We start from the raw sequence: 23,429 nt of genomic DNA on the forward strand, positions 1-23,429 counted from the left end.
AGGCTGGCTTTGAACCATAATTCTCAGAATTCAGTCTCCTGAGTTGCTATGATCACAGGTGTGAGTCACCAGGACACAGCTTGAATTCTATTTTTTTTTAAAGCTGTACATATGATGGCATGTTTTCTAACAAGATTAAGCCTTGTTTAGTCACAGAACTCAATGCATATGCTATCAGTGCCCTAGTATGTCTTTTAGCTGGAGCCGGAACTCAGCAAATGGATATGAGTGAGTTGGCAGGTCTCTAAAGCCACAGACATTGCTGTCCTCCCCGAATCCCCTCTGTCTAATTCCCTGCCTGCCTTTCTCCACTTTTCTTGAGCAAAGAGGCAAATTGAGATCTAGGATGACAGGAAGCACGATGATGGCTCAGCTGACCTTACACCAAGTCAGCTTTATGTGCCCTTCATGTCATCCTGGATCTCTGACACTCAGAGCAGATGTGGCACGTCCTGTGAATATTTTTCTTTTACAGAAGATACATGTGGGTAGTTGTGGGATTCTGACAATTTGAAGGTCTGATTTGTGCAGCTGTCTGATAACTCTGTTTTCTGCCTAGAAAAAGGAATTGAAGTGTTTTAATCATGCTGACCGGCAAGGGCTGGGGATTGCTTCGTTTGGGTTTGTGTCTCTGGTTATATACATCCACACCTTCCTTTAAAGGTAGGTTACTTTTGCTTATTTCCTAACCTTCCTAGCTCTGTGTATTTACTCATTTTTTATGTAGTTGAGCTAGCAGATGTGAAAGATTCTAGGTAAATACAGATTTAAATAAAGAGTCTAGGTAAATTCTAGTGTGTTCATAGGAAGCACAGCTGTTACAACTGCTTGATTTTTATTAGTTATTTTTAAACATGTCAGATGAGATTAGGAAAGTGCAATACAATAGAACATACTGTAAATTATGCTTTATTTTTCTAATTAAGTGTGGTTTCTCAATTAAAATATAATAAGAAGATTGCACGTTTATTTATCTCTGTTGGGGTTATACTCCAATTATTTATTTGCAATTACAAATAACATAGTTTTCAAAACTTTGATTTATTTGTTAACTGATACTGTTCTTCAGCCTGTGTACCTGTCCATTCAATAGGCAACTTTCTTTGTTTTGGGAAACATGCTGCACATTACTGAAATAAAACCTAACAGTGAGACCATTTATTTAAGTTAAGATTTGTTGTGCCAGACAAAATTTACATGAGTTATGAGGCTGGCAAGAGCTTTTCAAGACTACTGGAGGATTTAACAAAAAATGTTGCAGAGGAGCGAAAGTGGATAAAGTAGAGGATTTTTTCATTGTTTTCTGAGAAATATTTTTATCATTATTAATTACAATAGCAAGAATGCACTTGACAAACAACTCTCTTTCTTTTAGTAATGCTAGTTATCCTTTTCATTCTTGCATTGATGGGCTCTTCAAACTCTCATATTTATTTTTCTTTCAAGGTACCAATCTCTTTGGGAACTTCATGGAATTAGAAATCAGGAGTCCAATTTCAGTTCTATGAAGGAACATGCAGGAAATGTGTTTCAATGGGGGTAGTAATAGAATTCATTCTGTCAAGGGATGGCAAAAAGCTTACTGTTAGTGCATTCTTAGAAGAGAGCAAAAACAGATGTAGGGCAGTACTGTCCAGAAGGTAGAGTGAAAATGCTGTTATCTAAGATAATGTTATTTGAGGTGGATTTTGCTTTTAAAACCTTGCATCACATAAATCTCTAAAATTAATTTTAATGTTTTGTTTTCAAAAGGAGTATGGATTGTGAAGCATACTATAACCACTAGCTGTCTGTCGAATTTCCCACAGCAGAATCTTGCTGGTAGGAGGCAGAGATATCAATGTGTAGTATTTTACATAAGAAAGGACAGAACTGAAAAGCTTCTAATTCCACTGGCAATATTGCAAAGTTATGTTTGGTGACAAAGAGAAAATTCCAAGTTTTGTGTCTATGCCTGGGCAGGTGCAGCGTGTTAGACTTTAAAGATCACAACTACTTTTCTCGGCTTTTTCTTTGATACATTTTTTTTCTTTGATCCTCTTCCTTTCTCTTTTCTTATTTCTTTTTCTTGTGCCAGTTGTGGGGCTTGAACTCAGCGCCTAGGTGCTATCTGTTAGCTTTTTTCATCCCCTTTTCACTCAAGGCTGGCGCTCTACCACTTGAGCCACATCTCTACTTCTGAATTTTTGGTGGTTAATTGGAGATAAGAGTCTCATGTGACTTCCAGGCCCCGGCTGGCTTTGAACCATTATCCTCAGATCTCAGCTTTCTGAGTAGCTAGGGTTATGAGCAAAGGTGTGAGCTATCAGCTCCAGACTGCTATTATTATTCATTATTATTATTATTATTATTTCTTTGATGCTGCATGATAGGTTCTAGGACAGAACCCAGGACCTTTCTGGCCCTAGGATGGAGCCCAGGGAGGGTGGGAGGGATGGGCGGAGGCAGAAGCTCCTCTCCTGCATCCTGTGCTCCCCTGTCTTCCCTCTGTCCTGCCCCTAGGTTGTACAGGCTGTGCCTCAGAGGAGAGGCTCTTCCACAAGCTGTTTGCCCATTATAACCGGTTCATCAGGCCCGTGGAAAACGTTTCCGACCCCGTCACAGTGCATTTTGAAGTGGCCATCACACAGCTGGCCAACGTGGTAAGTGCCACCCATCCAGATGCGCTTCAGGAGCGCACAGCAAGCCCCAACACTGTTGTATGCTGTAAATACAAGAGCTTTAAACTTAGCAATAAATACAAGTCTAAACCTGCTGGTCCTGCAGAGCCTCCTCTTGGGAGAGGATAGGTCCCTAACAAGGCTGTACTTGCTCAAGGTAGACAGCCAGTATCTAGAAGTGTCTCAGATCCAGTTCATGAAACAAAGACTCCAAGGGAAGTTGTAGAGAGAATTGGAAGTTACTAATCTGTGTGTGTGTGTGTGTGTGTGTGTGTGTGTGTGTGTGTGTGTGTGTGTGTGTGTGTGTGTTGCTCCTTTGGCTTGAACTCAGGGCCTGGGCATTGTTCCTTAGCTTTTTTCCTCAAGGCTGGTGTTCTACTACTTGAGCCACAGGTCCGCTTCTGGCTTTTTGGTGGTTAATTGGAGATAAGAGCTTCATGGACTTTCTGGCCTAGAATGGCCTCAAACCTTGATCCTCAGATCTCAGCCTTCTCAATAGCTAGGATTTACAGGTGTGAGCCATTGTCACTAGTCTAAAAGATGCTAATCATGTTGTGCACCTCTTCTGTACTGCAACATCTTCCTTCTGAAAATTGGGAAGCTCAATCCTATTTACATTTCCTGTGTCACTCAGGTGACGAGCACCAACCATGCCAGGCTGGTTTGTTGAGATGGAGGGTCTCATGAAGTTTTTGTATAGGCTGACCAAAAACTATGATCCTCCAGAACTGTGCTACCCAAGTACTGAGATTACGAATTTATGCTCTTTCTACTTGATAGAGAAAGAATTGCTTTAATGATTCCATGTTATGTAAGAGATAAAACATTTGCTTTCTTTCATATATGGTTTCACCCAACACCAAATAAAACAGTGGCTGGGTATTTGAAAAATTAAAAAGTTGATTGCAATCATGTCAAAGGCAAGAAGGATTAGATTAGAAAACAACAACTGTTCTTTGTTGTGGAGGTGGGGGAAGGGATAGAGCAGCCTACTTTTCTAAAGTAGAGCAGGAGTCTGAATTCTAGGGCTTGGCATGGGAAGGGACAGGGCTAGTCTGAAGCTCAAGGCTCAGGCCAAGTTTCAGGAAGAGGCAGACTCAGGAAGAAAAGACAATCAAGAGCACCATCAGATGTAGGTTAGAGAGAGTTGCTGAGCTGATGGTATAAAAAAGAAGAGGTGCTGCTGTTCACCATGCCATATGTGGATAAGGAAGGGGCCTCCTTCTGGCCATTGTCCCAGAGGTGAAATGGGGAGAGAACTTCTCTAAGCACACTGTGGAAAAGCCTTATGGAGGTGTGTATTGCTCCCTGTCAGGCTTCTCCAGTCCATGCTTCCCTGTGGGGGTTGCTGATTAAACTCAGGTCTTTGCCTTCTGTCATGGTCTGGATACAAGTGTATGCTGCTAGATATTTATTTATTTTATTAATTTATTTATATTATTTTTTGCCTGTCCTGGGGCTTGAACTCAGGGCCTGAGCACTGTCCCTGGCTTCCTTTTGCTCAAGGCCAGCACTCTACCACTTGAGCCACAGTGTCACTTATGGCTTTTTCTGTTTATGTGGTTCTGAGGAATCGAACCTAGGGCTTCATGCATGCTGGGCAAGCACTCTACCACTAAGCTGCATTCCCATCCCCTAGGTATTGATTTTATTTATTTATTTTGATTGCCTGCATTTTTTTTGCCGTTTAACAAACCAGATACAATGCATATTGATCAATGTCATGCATTCCAACATTCTCACCATTCTTCCTTCCCCACACCTTCCCTCCTTTTTCTTATTTTGTAGGATATACATTGAATTCTTGACTGCCCTCCCCACTTCCCCTCTTCATTTGTTTGCCTCTTTCCTTATGACCACCCCCCCTTTAAAATTATTGTTTCCTGGTATTCATTTTGTTGAACTCTGCCTTTGCCTTTCTAAGGGTTTACACTATTTGAGTTCTCCATTAAATCTACTACATTTCAGTCAATACATTTGTATATACTTGCATACCACCTAGTACATTTAATTTATAAGCTAATTCTATAGATAATTGAGTTTTAAAAGACAAGCCTACTATTTCTTCTCATCTACCTGGACACATTCATTCCATTGAAAGTCATTTATTTAGTATCTATTCTGATTCCTTCTTACCCTTTCCCCCACAAAAAAATGCCACACACATTTCAATTTTTGTTACTGATTTTGTACTGAGCTAGAAGCACATTTGCTCTAGATTGAGTCTGAAAGGACCACCTTGCCATATAGCTTTACTTCAAATCCCTGCTTCATATACCTTTTAGGACATCATTTTGGGGAGGACAGGCAGAGATTGTTGAAGGCAGAGTGTGACATTTACATTTGGCTTCTAGTATTGGATATCCCTCTCCTATATATAAATCTAGAGAGACAGAGGGAGGAGGAGGGAGAGAGGAAGAAAATGAGGGAGGCAAAGACTAAGGAAGGAAGGAATTGTTTTCTTTCTTTTTTAAGCAGAAATTTGAAGTTTTCACAGTCCACAGATTAACACAAGGTAGCTTCATGCGTTTAGTCATCCAAGTTATACACTATGTTATGCACTACACAACCCCAAGAATATCACTCATACAGACAATGATGCTAAAAGCACAAACCAACATGGCAGCTGTGACCAACTCTCCTTCTGCCTTTCTATTTTGCCTTCTTTGGTATATGATTTTTCCCTTAGAATTGCTGAATGGTCCAAGAAAATTGCTGTATTTGCTCTCACTACGGTTGTATTATCTGAAAGAAGCAGGAGGAAGGGGAAAAGAGAAAAGGGGCACAAATCAGACAACCTGAGACGCCTTCAAGGAACTTGCTTAAGTTCTTGATAACTTCAGTTCTCTTCAGCTTCTCTAGCTGCAAGAAGGACTTGGGAAATATAGCTTATTAGAGAGAATTTTTTTTGCTAGTCCTGGGGCTTGAACTCAGGGCCTGGGCACTGTCCCAGAGCTTCTTTTTGCTCATGGCTAGCACTCTACCACTTGAGCCACATGACACTTCCAGCCATTTCTGTGTATGTGGTATGGAGGAATCAAACCCAGAGCTTCATACATGCTAGATAAGCACTCTACCACTAAGCACATTCCCAGACTATTAAAGAGAAATTTTATGTATGCTAATGATTATAGATTCAGAGTTATAATAAACCATAGAGATCCTTGCATGCTTTATGTAGTTGCCCCCCCCCCCCCACTAATCTTCCTTCCATTTCTTTTCTTTTCTTTTTTTTTTTTTTTTGGCCAGTCCTGGGCCTTGGACTCAGGGCCTGAGCACCGTCCCTGGCTTCTTCCCGCTCAAGGCTAGCTTCCTTCCATTTCTTAACATACTTATTTCAAGGATGCTCTTTATGAAGGATCATGGACAATGAAGATTTATGGGACTGGCCTTCCCACTCATCTTTTTGAGATATACCTCCAAGTGTTTGGTGGCTTTCCAGGGGTCGGGTGGGGATGCTCTTTCCTGAGCTAAATGACTGCATGGCATCACATAGTATGGTTTCTTCAACCATTTGGGCTAATTAATTTTTGATCTACGACAAAGCTTCTATGAATATTTGTCTATATTGTGTAGGTATAATCTTTATATCTCTAGAATAAATAACTGGGGTATTACATATACTGGGTCTTGTGGCAGTTTTCAGATGACTTCTGGGAGTGGCCCTGTGATGCAGTTCAACAAGATGTTGAAGCCTTAAGTAGCTTCTAGAAGACCTCTTACCCTTCTGCTTCTGTTGAGCCCTTAGCTTAGTTTTACAGCTTCAGAGAACACATCTTGCCATGCAAGGTGATCTTAGCCACAAAGGCTTGGGAATAGATGATCAGTAAGTGTAGGAACATGCCCATTGTCCCTGGACAGGGGCCCTGTATAAAGCCCCTTCCCAGTGTTTTTGGTAGCCAGGCATAGGAAAAATGATAATGTTAACTCTTATAAAAACAAAACATACCTGGCCTTTCTTATCAAGTCTTTCAACCTATTGCTGCTGGCCCGGCAATGAGTCCATTTGAATTGTGTCTTCAAAGTTTCAATATGGGCTGGGAATGTGGCTTAGTGATAGAGTGTTTGCCTAGCATACATGAAGCCCTGGGTTTGATTCCTCAGTACCACATAAAAAGAAAAAGCTGGAAGTGGCACTGTGACTCAAGTGGTAGAACGCTAGCCTTGAGTTCAAGCGCCAAGAGCAGCAAAAAAGAAGAAAAAAAAGAGAAAGTTTCAATGTATCTGGATGTCAACTAACTTATTTTCCCAAGAAAGAGGTGACGGCAATGAACATAAGAATACAGTATAGTGCTGCAGGTCTCTGGTCCCCTCCCATGGGTCTGAGTGTGTGGCATTCATCTATTGATGTGTGAGATCTAGAACGCAGTCAGGTCAGATCCTGATCCAGAAGGTTGGCTGCTACCTCTAAGGGGGTTCACATGGCCACTATGGACCAGGCCCATACAACATGGGCCTTCCCCAAGCCCGTGCAAACGAAGCAGGGAGTTAGGGGTAGTGCAGAATGGTATTGTTAACCAATTCCAAATCCCTGATCTAGTGCAGAGAGGAAACAGGCTTTGGTTGGGGCTTCTGCCAGTTACCTCTGAGATCTTGGAATCAAGACTTAGAGATGGCTCTGACTAACAGGTCGTGGATATGGCTCTTGATATGCTCTGACAAGCCAAAGTGACTCTCATGAATCCTTGACCTTAGGATCAAGTAACTATAAAGCTTTGTTGACCACTGTTTGGTCCATTTCTTTGTTTACTGGGATCAATAAGAAACTATGATTATAACTCCTTTTACTGACCTTTTGCAAACTACAGGGCTCAGTATGGGTTGAAACAAGCCATTAGAAGGAAGTTTACCAAGGTCTCTCCTCAGAGTTATCCAGGCCAGGCAGCAGTGAGCAGGAGGTGAAGGAGTAGAGGGCCACATTGTTTCTCAGCACAGCAGGGCTGGCAGGTGTGGGAGCCCTGCCAAAGCGCACTCAGTCACAGCTGCCCTACTTCACTCTGGAGCAGGCTTGGGTGTCTGGCAAAGCAAGCTTTGGGAATTTATTGCTGGCCACTGAGGAGCTGTCATCAGCTGCCTAGCCATTGTGTTTTAAAGACTATTGTATATGGGACTTTGGTTGCAACCACCTGAGAGTTGACAATTCCTTAGCAATTCAGTCTCTAGAGGAGGCTGTCCTGGAATGCCTGTCTTTCAGCTAGCCCTGACTTTCTTTGGGACATTTAAATATATTTAAATACTACCTCCTCAGAGAAACCTTTGACATCTTGTCTAAAATAGACATATGTGGGCATTTACAAGCATGGACTACTCCATCCCTCCTTTTCTTCAAACACTTATCTATTTTACATTACATTGCATTTTATATTTACATATTTATATATTATTAATTTATGTCTCGTCAGCTAATTCAAGGCCTGGTCACTGTTCCTGAGATTTTTTTTTTGCTCAAGGCTAGTGCTCTATCACTTGAGCTACAGCTCTATTTTCTGCTATTTTTGGTAGTTAATTGGAGTTAAGAGTCTCATGGCCTTTTCTGACTGGGCTGGCTCTGAATTGCTATGCTCAGATTTCAGCCTTCTTAGTAGCTAGGGCTGCAGGTATGAGCCATTGGCATACAGCGTCACCTCAGTTTTTATGGAGTGGTCTCAGTAAACATTTGTGTCATGTATGACAGAAGTGCTGCTCCAGTGGGGGAGGGTGCATAGTGGGTATGTAACACATCCCGGTTGATGAACTCAGGTTAGATCCTGGAGCAAAAATACTCAGGGAGCAAAGTCCAGAGAATCTTGGGGCACAGTAAAAGAGAGATTTTAAGGCATATGCACAAATGATGAGCAGGGTTTGGATACCTGTTACTATCTGCAGGATTTACCCTTTTTCATTCCCAAATGTTTCTCTTCTCATTTCTCTTGATAAAATCTTTATGAAGTAGACTATGGTGGTAACATGGATTCACCGAGGAGGTGTGACTTAAATCAACTTTGAAAGAGAGTTTAAAGCTACATTCCCACAAGACATTGTAATACACATCTGCAATCCAGCTGAACCAGGAGAATTTAGAATAGAAATTTCAAGACCTGTCTGGGTTATGTAGTAAGATGCTGTCTCAAAGACAAAATGAGAGCTGGGATCATGGCTTAAGGTGGAGCGGTACTACGTACTAGATACATGGTTATATAAAGAGTGCCTGCCTAGTAAGTACAGGGCTCTGAGTTCAAACCTCAGTGCTTTAAAAACAAACACACAAACAAATACCAAATGGTAAATAAAAACTCCATATTTCCTTTCCAAGTCTACAGCATTGGAACAAGGTGTGGGCATACTGTATTGCAGGTTGCATACTAAATATTTCCCACAGGTTGCCCTTTTGATTTTCTGGGTTTTTACATTCAGGTTTGTCTCTACTTTTGCTCTAAGACACAACTGTATTAGGAAGTATATCCAAAACTGACAACATTATTTCTTCTTCCCAGGATGAAGTAAACCAGATTATGGAAACCAATCTATGGCTGCGTCACGTAGGTGTCTCCGTTATTTCTCTTTGAATGGTAGCCCTTGAATGTCCACTTAGCAATGTCAGTTGGACCAGAACCTTAGTGTTACCTCTTCCCATCTCCAACTTGTGATGGATGTAGGACCATGTCCACATTGTTATCACCAAGGCTTCATTTGGCTCTAGTAACAGCTCAGTCTACAGAGCTGAATAGAGAGTAAGGGCAAGCCTAGTGACAGAGACATCTGTTCTTTCTGGTCTCTGCTCACACATATCTGATTTTATTTTACTTTTAATTAGCATACATTAATAGGAAAAAGGAGTTTCATTATGCATTCGTAGATGCACATAATATACTTTGAGAAAGTTTACTCCCTCTACTGTAGTCATATTATCATGCACTCCTTCCTTACTTTTTCAAAAAAGTGGTGTGTGTATGTATAGATACATATGTGTATGCATATACACACATGTATGTAATGCAATCTTTACTCCTCAGTATCCTTTTTTCCTTTCCCCCTTAAGCCCTCCATGAATCTCTTTCCCTGACAGCCCCTTTTCTACTTTGTATTCCATTATTTATTAATGTAATTGTTGTCATTCTCACCTATTATTTTTTTACCCCTTCCTTCATTTTCTTCCAGTTTTATTTCCTTCCCAATCTCCCTTACCCCAAGTTGTACAGTTCATTTCAAACATAGTGTCTAGTACATACCACTGCTGAATTGGTTCACCCTTTGTCCCACCTTTTCTGTGCTTCCCTTTCCCCTTCCCAAAGCAGATAAACTTATATACATGACAAAGGGCACCGAAATAAAAACAAACAGTGACAAAAGGGGATAAATTGAAGGGGAAAAATAATAACTGAAAGTAGTCCATTTAAAAATATCTTGTTTCCATTTCTTGGAGTTCATTTTGATAGGCATCATTTTATATGATCATATGCACATAGATTTTTTTTCTCAAATTTTTATTATCAAACTGATGTACAGAGAGGTTACAGTTTCATACTTTAGGCATTGGATACATTTCTTGTACTGTTTGTTACCTTGTCCCTCCTACCCCCCTCCCTCCTCCCCCTTTCCCGCCCCCCCGCCGGAGGTGTTCAGTTCACTTACACCAAACAGTTTTGCAAGTATTGCTTTTGTAGTTGTTTGTCTTTTTTTACCCTGTGACTCTCAAATTTGGTATTCCCTTTCAATTTCCTACTTCCAATACCAGTATACACGGTTTCCAATATACTCAGATAAGATTACAGAGATAGTGTAGGTACAACCACAGGAAGGTGATACAAGAACATCATCAATAATAGAAGCTACAGATACACATAGGAAAGTAGTTACAACTGTGATATAACAAGCGTTTCCATAACATGGAGTTTATTTCACTTAGCATCATCTTATGTGTTCATAAGGGTATAGCTATTGGGCCTTGTGATGCTCTGCTATGACTTGCCTAAACCTGTACTAATTATTCCCAATAAGGGAGACCATAGAGTCCATGTTTCTTTGGGTCTGGCTCACTTCACTTAGTATAATTTTTTCCAAGTCCTTCCATTTCCTTACAAATGGGGCAATGTCATTCTTTCTGATAGAGGCATAAAATTCCATTGTGTATATGTACCACATTTTCCTGATCCATTCGTCTACTGAGGGGCATCTGGGTTGGTTCCAGATTCTTGCTATGACAAATTGCACTGCGATGAACATTGTTGTGCTGGTGGCATTACTGTGATTTTGTTTGTGATCTTTTGGATAGATACCCAAAAGTGGGGTTGCTGGGTCATAGGGGAGTTCTATATTGAGCCTTCTGAGGAATCTCCATACTGCTTGCCAGAGTGGCTGAACCAGTTTACATTCCCACCAACAATGAAGTAGGGTTCCCTTTTGGCCACATCCCCTCCAACAATTGTTATTGTTAGTTTTCTTGATATATGACATTCTTACTGGGGTGAGATGGAATCTCAATGTTGTTTTGATGTGCATTTCTTTTATGGCCAGTGATGTAGAGCATTTTTTCATATGTCTCTTGGCCATTCTCATTTCCTCATCAGAGAAGTCTCTTTGTAAGTCTTTAGCTCACTTGCTGAGGGGGCTATTGGTTCTTTGCGGTTTTGTTTTGGAAGAAGGTAATTTTTTTAGTTCTGCATATATTTTAGAGATGAGGCCTTTGTCTGTTGAATGTCCGGTAAAGATCTTCTCCCAGTGGGCTTTCTGTTTATCTTGCGAGCTATGTCCTTTGCCGTGCAGAAGCTCTGCAGTTTGATGCAGTCCCATTTGTCCAACCTTTCTTTGATTTGTAGCCTTTCTGGGTCTTTGTTAAGGAAGTTCTGTCCTGTGCCAAGGAGCCCAAGTGTTTCTCCTACTCCTTCCTTTAGTGTTTTCAGGGTGTCTGTTTTGATTTCAAGGTCTTTAATCCATTTGGAATTGATTTTGGTGCAGGGTGATATATAAGGATCTAGTTTTAGTTTGTTGCATGTGTTGAGCCAGTTTTGCCAGCACCACTTGTTAAAGAGGCTTTCTTTCTTCCATACTATTGTTTTAGCTCCTTTATCAAAGATTAAGTAGGCATAGTTCTGTGGGTTCATTTCTGGGTCTTCAGTTCTGTTCCATTGGTCTTCAGGCCTGTTCCGGTGTGTCCCTGGCTTCTTTTTGCTCAGAGCTAGCACTCTGCCACTTGAGCCACAGCACCACTTCTGGCCGTTTTCTGTATATGTGGTGCTGGGGAATCGAACCCAGGGCTTCATGTATATGAGGCAAGCACTCTTGCCACTAGGCCATATCCCCAGCCCGGCACATAGATTTTTGAGCTCTTGTAATCCTCTCCTAAGAATATCCTCCTTTGCTCTTACTATGTGTATGTTTAGAGTTCTGGTTAATTTATCATGTCCACGGGTAATTATTTGTCCCTTACTATCCATTGGATTTACTTGTAGACTTATAGGTACATTCTAATTATTACAAATGAGAGATGCCATGCACCCTATGTTTCTTTGGGTCTGGCTTGCTTCACTTAAGTCTTTCCATCTCCTTACAAATGGGGCAATGCCATTCTTTGTGGGGGAACCATAGAATTCCATTATGTATATATACCACATTTCCTTGATCCATTCATCCACTGAGGGGCATCTGGGTTGATTCTGTATCTTAGCTATGGTAAACAATATTTCAGTGAGCATGGTTGTGTTGGTAGCTTTACTGTAATCTAATTTGTAATCTTTTGGATAAATGCCCAGGAGTGGGATTTCTGGGTCATAGGGAATCTCCACACTGCTTTCCAGAGTGATTGAACAAATTTACATTTCCAGCAACAGTGTAATAGCATTCCCTTTTGGCCACATTTCCCCCCATCCCACCCCCCACACCATAACATTTGTTACTGTTAGCTTTTTTTTTTTTTTTTGGCCAGTCCTGGGGCTTGAACTCAGGACCTGAGCACTGTCCCTGGCTTCTTCTTGCTCAAGGCTAGCACTCTGCCCCTTGAGCCACAGCACCACTTCTGGCCATTTTCTGTATATGTGGTGCTGGGGAATCGAACCCAGGGCCTCATGTATATGAGGCAAGCACTCTTGCCACTAGGCCATATCCCCAGCCCACTGTTAGCTTTCTTGATAATGGTCATTCTAACTGGGGTGAGGTGGAATCTCAATTTTGTTTTGATTTTCATTTCTTTTATGGCCAGAGATATTGAACATCTCTTCATGTGTTTACTGGCCATTCTTATTTCTTCTTCAGAGAAGTCTCTAAGTTTTTAGGCCACTTATTAATTTACCCATCACTCTTATTCTAGCTTTCAGAAATGAGTGAAAACATGAGACATTTGACTTTTGGGGTTGGCTTATCTTGCTCCATATTTTCTCACAAATGACATAAATTCATTTTTGTGGCTCTGTAACAGTCCATGGCATGTATTATGTATGTACACACATATAACTTTGTGTGTTTTTAATTCACACACACATATATTCACCCGATTTTTGTCTGTAACTAGAACTCCCTACCTGGATACTCATGTTTCATATGAGCCCTGCTATTCCAGAACCAGAGATATAAATAACTGAGCTCAAGATCATGTGTGTTAAATTCAGTTCAGGTTGTTCTCAGTTGTATCATCTTTTCCCTTTAGAAAGTACAAATATTTTAACAGATTGTATAATAAACTCATCACCACACCCATAAAGTATATTTTTAGTTTACTATATTATTAGAAATGGGTTCCTACTCCAGTTTGATGATGGCCTGTTACACATGGCAGTGAAGTCTTCATCTTGCTTAGCTAACCACCAATCAAGAGATAAATATCTAATTATCTGTTTGCAAAATCAGGTCAGCTATTTAGCTTCCTGTTTCCCATAGGTATAATTACCCAGATTTTGATAGAATCCTAAGTATTGTTCAAATAAGAATGGGGAAATATGGGGGAGCATGATGAAAGGGGGGGTTAACATTATTCAAGATGTGTTGTACTCATAAACATGTTGAATTGAAATTCCTTTGCTCAACTACTTAAAGATAAATAAATGATCACAGACATTAAAAAATTGACTTTTTGAAAAAAGAATACAGTTGAGTCAACATAAAGTTAACAGGGGAAAGTTAAGACATTTTAAAAATCAATGTTTAATTCTTTTAGATATGGAATGATTATAGATTGCGCTGGGACCCAATGGAGTATGATGACATTGAGACACTTCGTGTTCCAGCAGACAAGATTTGGAAGCCAGACATTGTTCTCTATAATAAGTATGGAAGTCTTGAAGCCACTGTTTCTTTCCAAAGTCATGTTTGCCAACACTGACCTTCAGCCAAGGAGAAATGACTAATACTGTCTGATTCTCTTGCAGTGCTGTTGGTGACTTCCAAGTAGAAGGCAGGACAAAGGCCCTTCTTAAATACAATGGCATGATAACCTGGACCCCACCAGCTGTTTTTAAGAGTTCCTGTCCTATGGACATCACCTTTTTCCCTTTTGATCATCAAAATTGTTCCCTGAAATTTGGTTCCTGGACATATGACAAAGCTGAGATTGATCTTCTGATCATCGGATCTAAAGTAGATATGAATGACTTTTGGGAAAACAGTGAGTGGGAAATTGTCGATGCATCTGGATACAAGCATGACATCAAATACAACTGTTGTGAAGAGATATACACAGATATAACCTATTCTTTTTATATTAGGAGGTTGCCGATGTTTTACACTGTTAATCTGATCATCCCTTGTCTCTTCATTTCCTTTCTAACTGTGTTGGTTTTCTACCTTCCTTCCGACTGTGGTGAAAAGGTGACACTTTGCATCTCAGTCCTGCTTTCTTTGACTGTATTCTTGCTAGTAATTACAGAGACCATCCCATCTACATCTCTGGTGATCCCACTAGTGGGTGAGTATCTACTATTCACCATGATCTTTGTCACATTGTCCATTGTGGTGACTGTGTTTGTGCTGAACATACACTATCGCACCCCCACAACACATATCCTGCCCAAGTGGGTAAAGGTGATTTTTCTCCAGCTATTTCCCCAAATCCTGTTGATGAAGCAACCCCTGGACAAGACAAAAGGGGCAGGTTCTGATAAAGACTCCAAACACCTTTCTGGTAGTAGGCCTGTCAAGGTCAAGCTTGCTAATCACAAAGAGTCCAAATTTCTTAAGGAATGCTGCCATTGTCATAAGTCAAGTGAGCTTACCACCAACAAGAGAAGATTAAGTCAACAGCCTCTACAATGGATGATGGAAAATTTGGAGTACTCACCTGACTTTGAAGATGTCATTAATAGCATTCAATTTATAGCAGACAACATGAAGAACCACAATGAGAGAAAAGAGGTAAGGCATGTCATCTCCCAGCCAGCCAGATCCTACCTCCATATTCCAAGATGCCCTTTAGGATACTTAGAATCTAGGGTAAATTGTTGTTGAAAGGCAGACAGACTTACTCTAAGACCAGCTACACTCTTATCTGTTACGGGTAGACAAAAAAAAAAAAATCAGGGGAAATGGGAAGCAGAGGAAGCCCAGAGCAATCTTCACCAGCCTGGGTTTACTCAAGTGAAATCTGGCTAAAATTACATATTCAAGTAAACATTGGTATATGAAATCAAGACCTACACTCCCCCATTCTACCCTACAGGGCCCAGGACACAGTGACAAATAGGAGAAAAGAGAAATGGCTGTAGAACTGACTGTGGAGTGGTTTGGGAAGAAGGTATAAGCTCCAGTGTTTGGCTCGGTCCAAGTTGCTACTTTAAAGGAATTTAGGAGCTCACCGAATGTGTCTTGGAGATGTGTTAGACATCCACACGTTCTGTCAGTGGTGCCTTTAGCTTTCTGAATCTTCCAAATAGAGTCCTGGAGGCACCACTCCAGTTTCTAGTGTTTGTAGGTCCAAGCCCACTTCCTGTACTCTAGGTGCATGTAGGTGCTGATTGAATGGGCCTTGGAGATGTATTTGTTGTCCATACATTCTGCTCCTGGTGCTCTTAGTCTTCCCCATCCTCCAAAGACAGAGCTTGAGAAAACCATTAGGGAACTGACTAGAGACTAAAGTGTCTGAGTTTGAGTTCATACTGAAGCTGCTAGTAATCACCTCCTAATGGAAGGTTCTTATGATACCTTCCCTGTTGGCTCAGAGGTAGATTTGGAATATTTGTCACAAAGGGCGAATCCCAGGATGAGAAAGCTCAGAAAAAGTCACCTTTATGGTGGCTTTTTTTTTTTTACCATTAGGAAAGAGATTAGACTAATTGTTGATTTATTATAGGCTGTGGTCCAGGCTGATGGTCAGAAACTAGAAAGAAACCAGAAGTGCAATAAGCTCCTCACACTGACAAAATTTGAGACCTGGAGGGCTGCCTCTTCCTATGAAGAGGGACCTCAATTGTACCCTGGCTTCCATCTTTGACTCTGCCTCAAACCTATTCCCAATTTGCCAAGGGGCCAGGCTCTTCCTATGTGCAAATGACAAGTTGAGCTCTTAGAAGGTCCCCTTGAAGCCAGGATATGTCCCTTGTAGCCTAGGGATGCATCTTCCTAGACAGTTTTCTCATGGGTACCACAGAGAAGTCAGTAAAAATGCCAGTGTTCATTTTTAAAAGCACAGGGAACTCTGAAAAAATTGTGTATTTGTAAACAGCATAGTTCTTATGGCTTTGATTTTTACCAACAGCTTTGACTTTTTGTTTGTGTTTCAGGTTGAAGATGACTGGAAATATGTGGCCATGGTGGTAGACAGAATATTTCTCTGGGTGTTTGTAACTGTCTGTGTATTTGGAACTGCAGGCCTGTTTCTACAGCCGCTGCTTGAGAATGCAGCAAAAGCTTAACAGGTATTTCTCCATTATCTTTAGAAATGCACACTCTATTTATTTTATATTCCTTATCATAAGAACAGCCTCATCTACTGAAACTGAAGTCAAAATTGGAAAAGAAGACTGTGTCACAAATACAGGAGTCCAAATATCTTTCTTCACAAGGGACTAACACTGGAGCCTAGAGAAAGCATCTACAACCAAAGCATGTTAAGTCAGCTTCTGCAGTATGTATATGTTTGGCTTCCAGGGACCTGTATGATGAATGCCCCATCATGGAGCCAAACCTTGTAATTAACATCAACCCATCCTGAGAAGAGATTCTGTCTTATCTCCAGCTCCTCATAGTGATTGTTACAGCATATGAAATGTGAAAGTCTAGAATGAGGACCATGTCAGCACTTGTTAAATACTGCAGTCTTATTTTCTCATGCATGTCTCTGAGGTACTCATGCCCTTCAACATTATTTGACACATTAATTGGTTAAAGCTTACTGGATAGCCAGTCTTTTTTATTTTTCCTTTTATTGCTGTTATAAAGGTGATATACAGACGGGTTACAGTTACATAAGTCAGGTAATAAGTACATTTGTTTATGGACAATGTCACCCCTTCCCTCACTTTCTCCCTTCTATCCCCACCCACAAGTTGTATAATTCATTTTCAACATAGTGCTTATTGAATACCACCTCGGCATTTGTTCACCCTTTGTCCCTCCATTTCTGTGTACCCCTTACCCTCCCCAAAACAGATAAATGAGCAAACAAAACAAAAAAACAGACAATGAAAAATAAAACATCATTTGTTTTCATTTCCTGGAGTTTATTTAAACACATATTACTTTATATGATGAGATGCTGAAAGACATTGCACCTTTGTTTTCCTCCACCTCTGGTTTCACTGTGTATAAAATGCCAAAAGTCCTGAATAATTTATCGTGTCCTGTTGTATTTTAGATCTAGTGTCTGTGAGAGAAAAAATGTGCCATTTGTCTCTCTAGGATTGGCTTACCTCACTCTACATGATTTTTTCTAGGTCCATCATTCCTCTGAAAATGACATAATTTTATTCATTCTAATGGCTGTATAAAGTTCCACTATGTATAGGTACCATGTTTTTTTCAGATCTACTCATCTATTTTAGGGCACCTGGGATATTTCTATAACTTGGCTATCATAAGTAGTGCAGTAATGGACATGGATGTGCAAGTGTCTTTATAGAATCTTACTTATAGACTATCTTTAATATTTGTGTTAGTTTTCTATTACTGTGACAAAATGCCTAAGATAATTGACTTATAAGACAGAAAGGTTTACATTGCTCATGATTCTAGAGTTCTGGGCTGTAGAAAGGCAGGACATCAGCTGAAGCATTGGTGAGAATGCCAATTCATCTGGTGAGAGTCACAGCCACAGAGAAGCAGAGCCAGCAAAGAGTCTTTCTCATGAATATCTTCCATTTGTTCATTGTACTGAGTCTAAAAGGAAAGTTATTTCTAAAAGGACAGTTTATTTTCTGAGTGGAAGTAGAAGAACCTTGGGAATTCTGTTGTTCTCCATTCTGATGATCTTGTTTTATAAATATTATTATAATAATTTCTTTTGTGTCAGTATTGGGGTTTGAACTCTGAGCCAGGTTGCTCTCCCTTAGCTTCATTTGTTCAAGGTTGGAAGTCTACCACTTGAGTGAGCCCCAACTCTACATTAAGCTTTGGAGACAAGAGTCTCGTGACTTTTCTGCCCTGGCTCACTTTGAACCATGACCCTCAGGTCTGTCTCTTAAGTAGCTAGAATTACAGACATAAGCCACTGCACCTAGTCCAATGCTGTCTCCTTAAAATAACATCATCAATATTTCCATGCCATCACATGTAAACATGAATAACTCTGTTTCTGAAGTATATTGAATGTCTATAGTTGTGATTATAGGACCTATATTGTATCTTTTGATGGCAAAAGACAGAATGACAACAAACTCAATTAATATATATATATGAATTTGTCTTTACTTATAATTTTTCCATCAGGCAGCACTTTGCATAATGAGTGTCTTGATAAGCTGAGCAGAGTAGTTTTGTTTTATAGATGGAAAAGGTTTGAGGAGAGCAGAAACACAGACCAAAAGGCCAAGGTTATAGCAGAGAAGAATTCCTTATCACACCAGCTAAAACTTCACTGCTACAAATCATTTTGTCATTACCTTCACTAGAAATGTTTCATTGTGATAAAATGCATATAACACTTACCAGCTTAACCATTTTTGGTACATGGGGGAGTGTTAGGCAATACATTTCCATATGTACAGCTGACAGCACCATCCATTTCCAGAACACTTTTTTTTTTCCTGTCCTGGGGCTTGAACTCAGTGACTGGGCTGCCCCTTAGCCTCTCTGTATTCAAGGCTAGCACTCTAGCACTTGAGCCACAGAGCCACTTCAAGCTTCTTCAAAGTAGCTCATTGGAGATAAAAGTCTCACATACTCTTCTGCCCAGGCTTGCTTTGACCCGGGACCTTCAGATCTCAGCCTCCTAAGTAGCTAGGATTACAGACATGAGCCACTGGCACCCAGCTTCAGAACCCCTTTTGTCTTATAAAACAAATTGTATCAGATTCCTCACAGCTCTTACCCCCTGTTACTGGCAACCACAGTTTTACCATCTGTGTGTGTGTGTGTGTGTGTGTGTGTGTGTGTGTGTGTGTGTGTGTGTGAATTTCACTACTCTAGGCACCTCATATAAGTAAATCATATATCATTTGTCTTTTTGTGACTGTCTTAATTCACTAAACATATGCCTCCATCCACACTGGTAGCATGGGTCAGCATTCCCTTCTCTCTTTAAAGGTGAGTACTATTCTACTATATTTGTAAACTATACTTACATGTCTACTCTCATCTGTCAGCATATCCTTGAGTTGCTACTGTCTTTTGGCTACTGTGAATAATACTGCTTTGAGTACTACAAACATCAGGGTCTTCAAGGCCCTGCTTTTGGGTACATTACCAAAAGTGGAACCAAAGGATGGCTTTTCTCTATATGATATGGTTATTCTATTTATAATTTATGTGGGGAGAGTATGTGGAAGAAGGAGTTGATACTGGGACTTGAACTTGATGCCTGGGTTCCTTAGCCTTTTTGTTCAAGGCTGGTACTTTACCACTTGAGCCGCAGCTCTACTTCCAACTTTTTGGTGGTTAATTAAAGATAAAAGCCTCATGGACTTTACTGTCTAGGCTGAATCATCATCCTCAGATCTCAGCTAGTTACAACTTTTAAAAAATATCATTTAACATACATTTTTAAATATTTGCCTAACAATTATGTCTTCACTTCAGCCATATTGGTGATCAAAATCATATGCACATAAATGGCACTCTGTAAAATCCTTAGTCATCTTTATACATCTAGTTTTTAGCTAGATGAACACTGAACTTTGGGTATAATAACAAAACTGTGTGATTTGAGGATTTAAAAAAAATGTTCTTTCCCCTTGAAGCAAGCCCAGAGTTCAGTAAACCTGAAATTTTAATTCACAGTAGTCACAGGTTCTGCTCTGGGAAGCCACTGAATACAACTACATGTTGACATAATTTGTTATACTCAGAGCATTTTTTTTGTTTTGCGTACAGTTCTATCTTTTAACCTTCACGTTTTCAAAGTGAAAGAAAAAGAGGTTAATAATCAGACATTATTGTGTGTGGTTTCAAATGCACCTCTTTAGGTGCAATTGTTATTAGAACATGTAAAGTTGGAATTGTGAGCTCTCTTTTTTTGCATATTATTGTTATTGTAGAAGTGATGTGCAGAGGAGTTGCAGTTACTTAAGTCAGGTAATGAGTACATTTCTTCTTGAACAGTGTCGTGACCTCCCTCAATTTCTCCCAGGTTTTTCCCTTTCCAATTCCCCACCCCCCAAGTTGTATAGCACATTTTCTAGCGAGCACCACTGCTGCATTACTTTACCCTTTGTCCCACCATCTCTGTGCCTCTCCTTATCCCCCCCAAATCAGATCAATTTACATACATGGCAAAAAAGTACAAAAATAAAAAACAATGACTGAAGGGGGAAAACAGAAAAAAAAAGAAAAGAAAACACACAAAAAAAGAAAAAGACTCATGTTTCCATTTCTCCGAGCTCATTTTGATAAGCATCATTTTATATGATTATATGCACATAGCTTTTGAGCCCTTGTGATCCTCTCCTAAGAATATCCTCCTTTGGACTCATTGTGTGAATGTTTAGGGTCTTGTTTAATTTATCATGTTCAAGTATAATTTTTTGTCTTTTACTATCCATTGTGTTTATCTGTAGATTTATAGGAGCATTCTAATTATTACAAATGAAGGAAAACATGCACCCTATGTTTCTTTGGGTTTGGCTTGCTTCACTTAATACAAGTTTTCCCAGTCTTTTCATTTCCTTACAAATGGGGTAATGTCATTCTTTCTGATGGAACCATAGAATTCCATTGTGTGTATATTCCTCATTTTGTTGACCCATTCATCCACTGAGGGGCATCTGGATTGATTGCATATTGTGGGTATGGTAAACAATGCTTCAGTGAACATGGTTGTGCTTTAATGTGGACTGGTTTGAGGTCAATTGGACAAATACACTGGAGTGAGATTGTTGGGTCATAGGGAAGCTCTATGTTTAGTCTTTTGAGGAACCTCCATTCTGCTTTCGACAGTGGTTGAGCAAGTTTACATTCCCACCAACAGTATAGTAGTGTTCCCTTTTGGCCACATCCCCTCCAGCATCTGTTATTGTTGGTTTTCTTCATAATGGCCATTTTAACTAGGATGAGGTGGGATCTCAATGTTGGTTCGTCTTCTTTTTTTTTCTTTCTTTTTAAATTTAATTTTATTGTCAAGGTGATGTACAGAGGGGTTACAGTTATATACAGAAGGTAGTGAGAACATTCCTTGTCAAACTTATTACACCCTCCCTCAATTGTCTCCCACTTTCCAGCTCCCCCTGCCAATCCTCCGCCTACCTCAGGTTGTTTCCAACATATTGTCTTATAAGCATTGCTGTTTTGATTGGTTTCCCCTTTGTCCTTCATTTCACCATTTTGATATAACCCTTTCCTTCCCTAATTCAGATAAATGTATATACAATACTCATGGTACCAAAATCAAATACAGTGACAACAGGGGCTAAACCACAGGAAAGAAAAAAATCATCATTGTCTATGATCTTATGTACACAGCTATTGAGCTACTGTGATCCTCTGCTAAGACTATCCTAGACATGTACTAATTATTACCAATGAGGGAGACCATGGAATCAATGTTTCTTTTGGTCTGGCTCACTTCACTTAATATGTTTTTTTCCAAGCCTTTCCATTTCCTTATTAATAGAGAAATGCCATTCTTTCTGATAGAAGCGTAGAATTCTATTGATTCACTCAACTACTGAGGGGTATTTGGGTTTGTTCTATATTTTAGCTATGGTAATAATGCTGCAATGGACATGGTTGTGCTGGTAGCTTTAGTATGGATTTGTGATCCTTTGAGTAAATGCCCAGAAGTGGGGTTGCTGGGTCATAGAGGAGCTCTATGTTTAGTTTTTTGAGGAACCTCCACACTGCTTTCCAGAGTGATTGAACAAATTTACACTCCCACCAAATGTGTAGTAGTGTTTCCTTTTGGCCACATCCCTGCTAGCATCTGTTGTTATTAGTTTCTTCATAATGGCCATTATAACTGGGGTGAGGTGGAACCTCAATGTTGTTTGGATTTGCATTTCTGTTAATGCCAAAAGTTTTGAGCATTTCTTCATGTGTCTATTGGCCATTCTTATTTCCTCTTCAGAGAGGTCTTTCTTTAAATCTTTAGCCCAGTTATTAATGGAGTGGCTCTTTCTTTGAGGATTTGTTTGGGAGGATCTATTTTTTTAAGTTCTGAGTATATTTTAGATATGAGACACCTGTCTGTGGTATGACTAATGAAGAGCTCCAATCTTGGGCTTCCTATGTATCTTGTAGCTATATCCTTTGCTATTCAGAAGCTCTGCAGTAGATGTAATCCCATTTTTCCAACCTTTCTTTGATTTGTTGTGTTTCTGGGTCTTTACTAAGAAAGTTTCAACCTGTACCAATAAATTCTAGTGTTTCTTCTATCCCTTCATGTAATATTTTTATGGTTTCTGGCCTTACATTGAGATCTTTGTTCCATTTGGAACTGATTTTGGTACAGGGTTATATATAAGATCAAGCTTCACTTTTTTTCACATGGATAAACCAATTCTGCTAGCACCATTTGTTGAAGAGACTGTCTTTCTCCCATCCTGTGTTTTTAGCTCCCTCATTAAATATTAGGTGGCCATAGGTCTGTGGATTCATTTCTGGGCTTTGAACTATGATCCTCAGATCTCAGTCTCTTTTCACTATTATTTTATTGACATACTGAACAGAAAATCATAATAAAGAGAAGGAATATCTGATTGTTAAATGAATTCCTTTCATAATAGGTAATGCTTTAGAGGAAGAATTTTAACACAATGAAAATGTCCATTCTAATATAACATTAAAATATTACTGTGTAAATTACACTATTCCTACATGGCTTATTAGACATTTTCTTTTCTTTCTTTTCTTTCTTTCTGTGTGCCAGTCCTGGTTCCAAACTCAGGGCCTGAGCACTGTCCCTCAGCTATTTTGCTCAAGGATAGTGCTGTACCACTTGAGCCATTACTCTACTTAGAGTGTTTTGTGTGCATGTAATTACAGTATTTAGAAATTAGAGTGTCCTGGACTTTCTTGCTCTGGCTGGCTTTGAACTATGATCCTCATATCTCAGCCTTGCTTCAACAGTATCTTTTATTTTTGCTTCTGAAGCTCATTATAATATATAATTTTTCTCATATTTGAAATTATTCTCATCTCTCACCTTTGCAGCAATGAGACATTGAGTTTGAATGTTTATCTTTCCTGTATCTATATCTTATCAGATAGAGTCTTGCTGGG

General features: G+C 39.8%; 1 protein-coding gene across 2 annotated transcripts; it reads left to right on the top strand.

The window, feature by feature from the left end:
- The first annotated feature begins 584 nt into the window (after positions 1-584).
- Positions 585-16,638, top strand: Chrna6 (cholinergic receptor nicotinic alpha 6 subunit). 2 transcript variants are annotated; one of them, XM_048330633.1, is made up of 6 exons: positions 585-663; positions 2,503-2,642; positions 9,134-9,178; positions 13,786-13,895; positions 13,997-14,978; positions 16,343-16,638. In XM_048330633.1, the coding sequence occupies exons 1-6, from the start codon at positions 585-587 to the stop codon at positions 16,472-16,474; spliced, it is 1,488 nt and encodes a 495-aa protein (XP_048186590.1). In that variant the 3' UTR covers positions 16,475-16,638. The 2 variants fall into 2 exon arrangements, with proteins under 2 accessions (XP_048186590.1, XP_048186591.1); XM_048330634.1 differs by lacking the exon at positions 9,134-9,178.
- The last annotated feature ends 6,791 nt before the right edge of the window (positions 16,639-23,429 follow it).

Source organism: Perognathus longimembris, chromosome 21, assembly GCF_023159225.1.
Source record: "Perognathus longimembris pacificus isolate PPM17 chromosome 21, ASM2315922v1, whole genome shotgun sequence".
Classification (NCBI taxonomy): Eukaryota; Metazoa; Chordata; class Mammalia; order Rodentia; family Heteromyidae; genus Perognathus; species Perognathus longimembris.

Excerpts from the sequence above, each read along its gene's own strand:
- Chrna6 (XM_048330633.1), top strand. The coding sequence starts at position 585 with ATGCTGACCGGCAAGGGCTGGGGATTGCTTCGTTTGGGTTTGTGTCTC. Across the intron at positions 9,179-13,785 it reads CCAATCTATGGCTGCGTCAC|ATATGGAATGATTATAGATT; the intron begins GTAGGTGTCTCC and ends TAATTCTTTTAG. Across the intron at positions 13,896-13,996 it reads GACATTGTTCTCTATAATAA|TGCTGTTGGTGACTTCCAAG; the intron begins GTATGGAAGTCT and ends ATTCTCTTGCAG.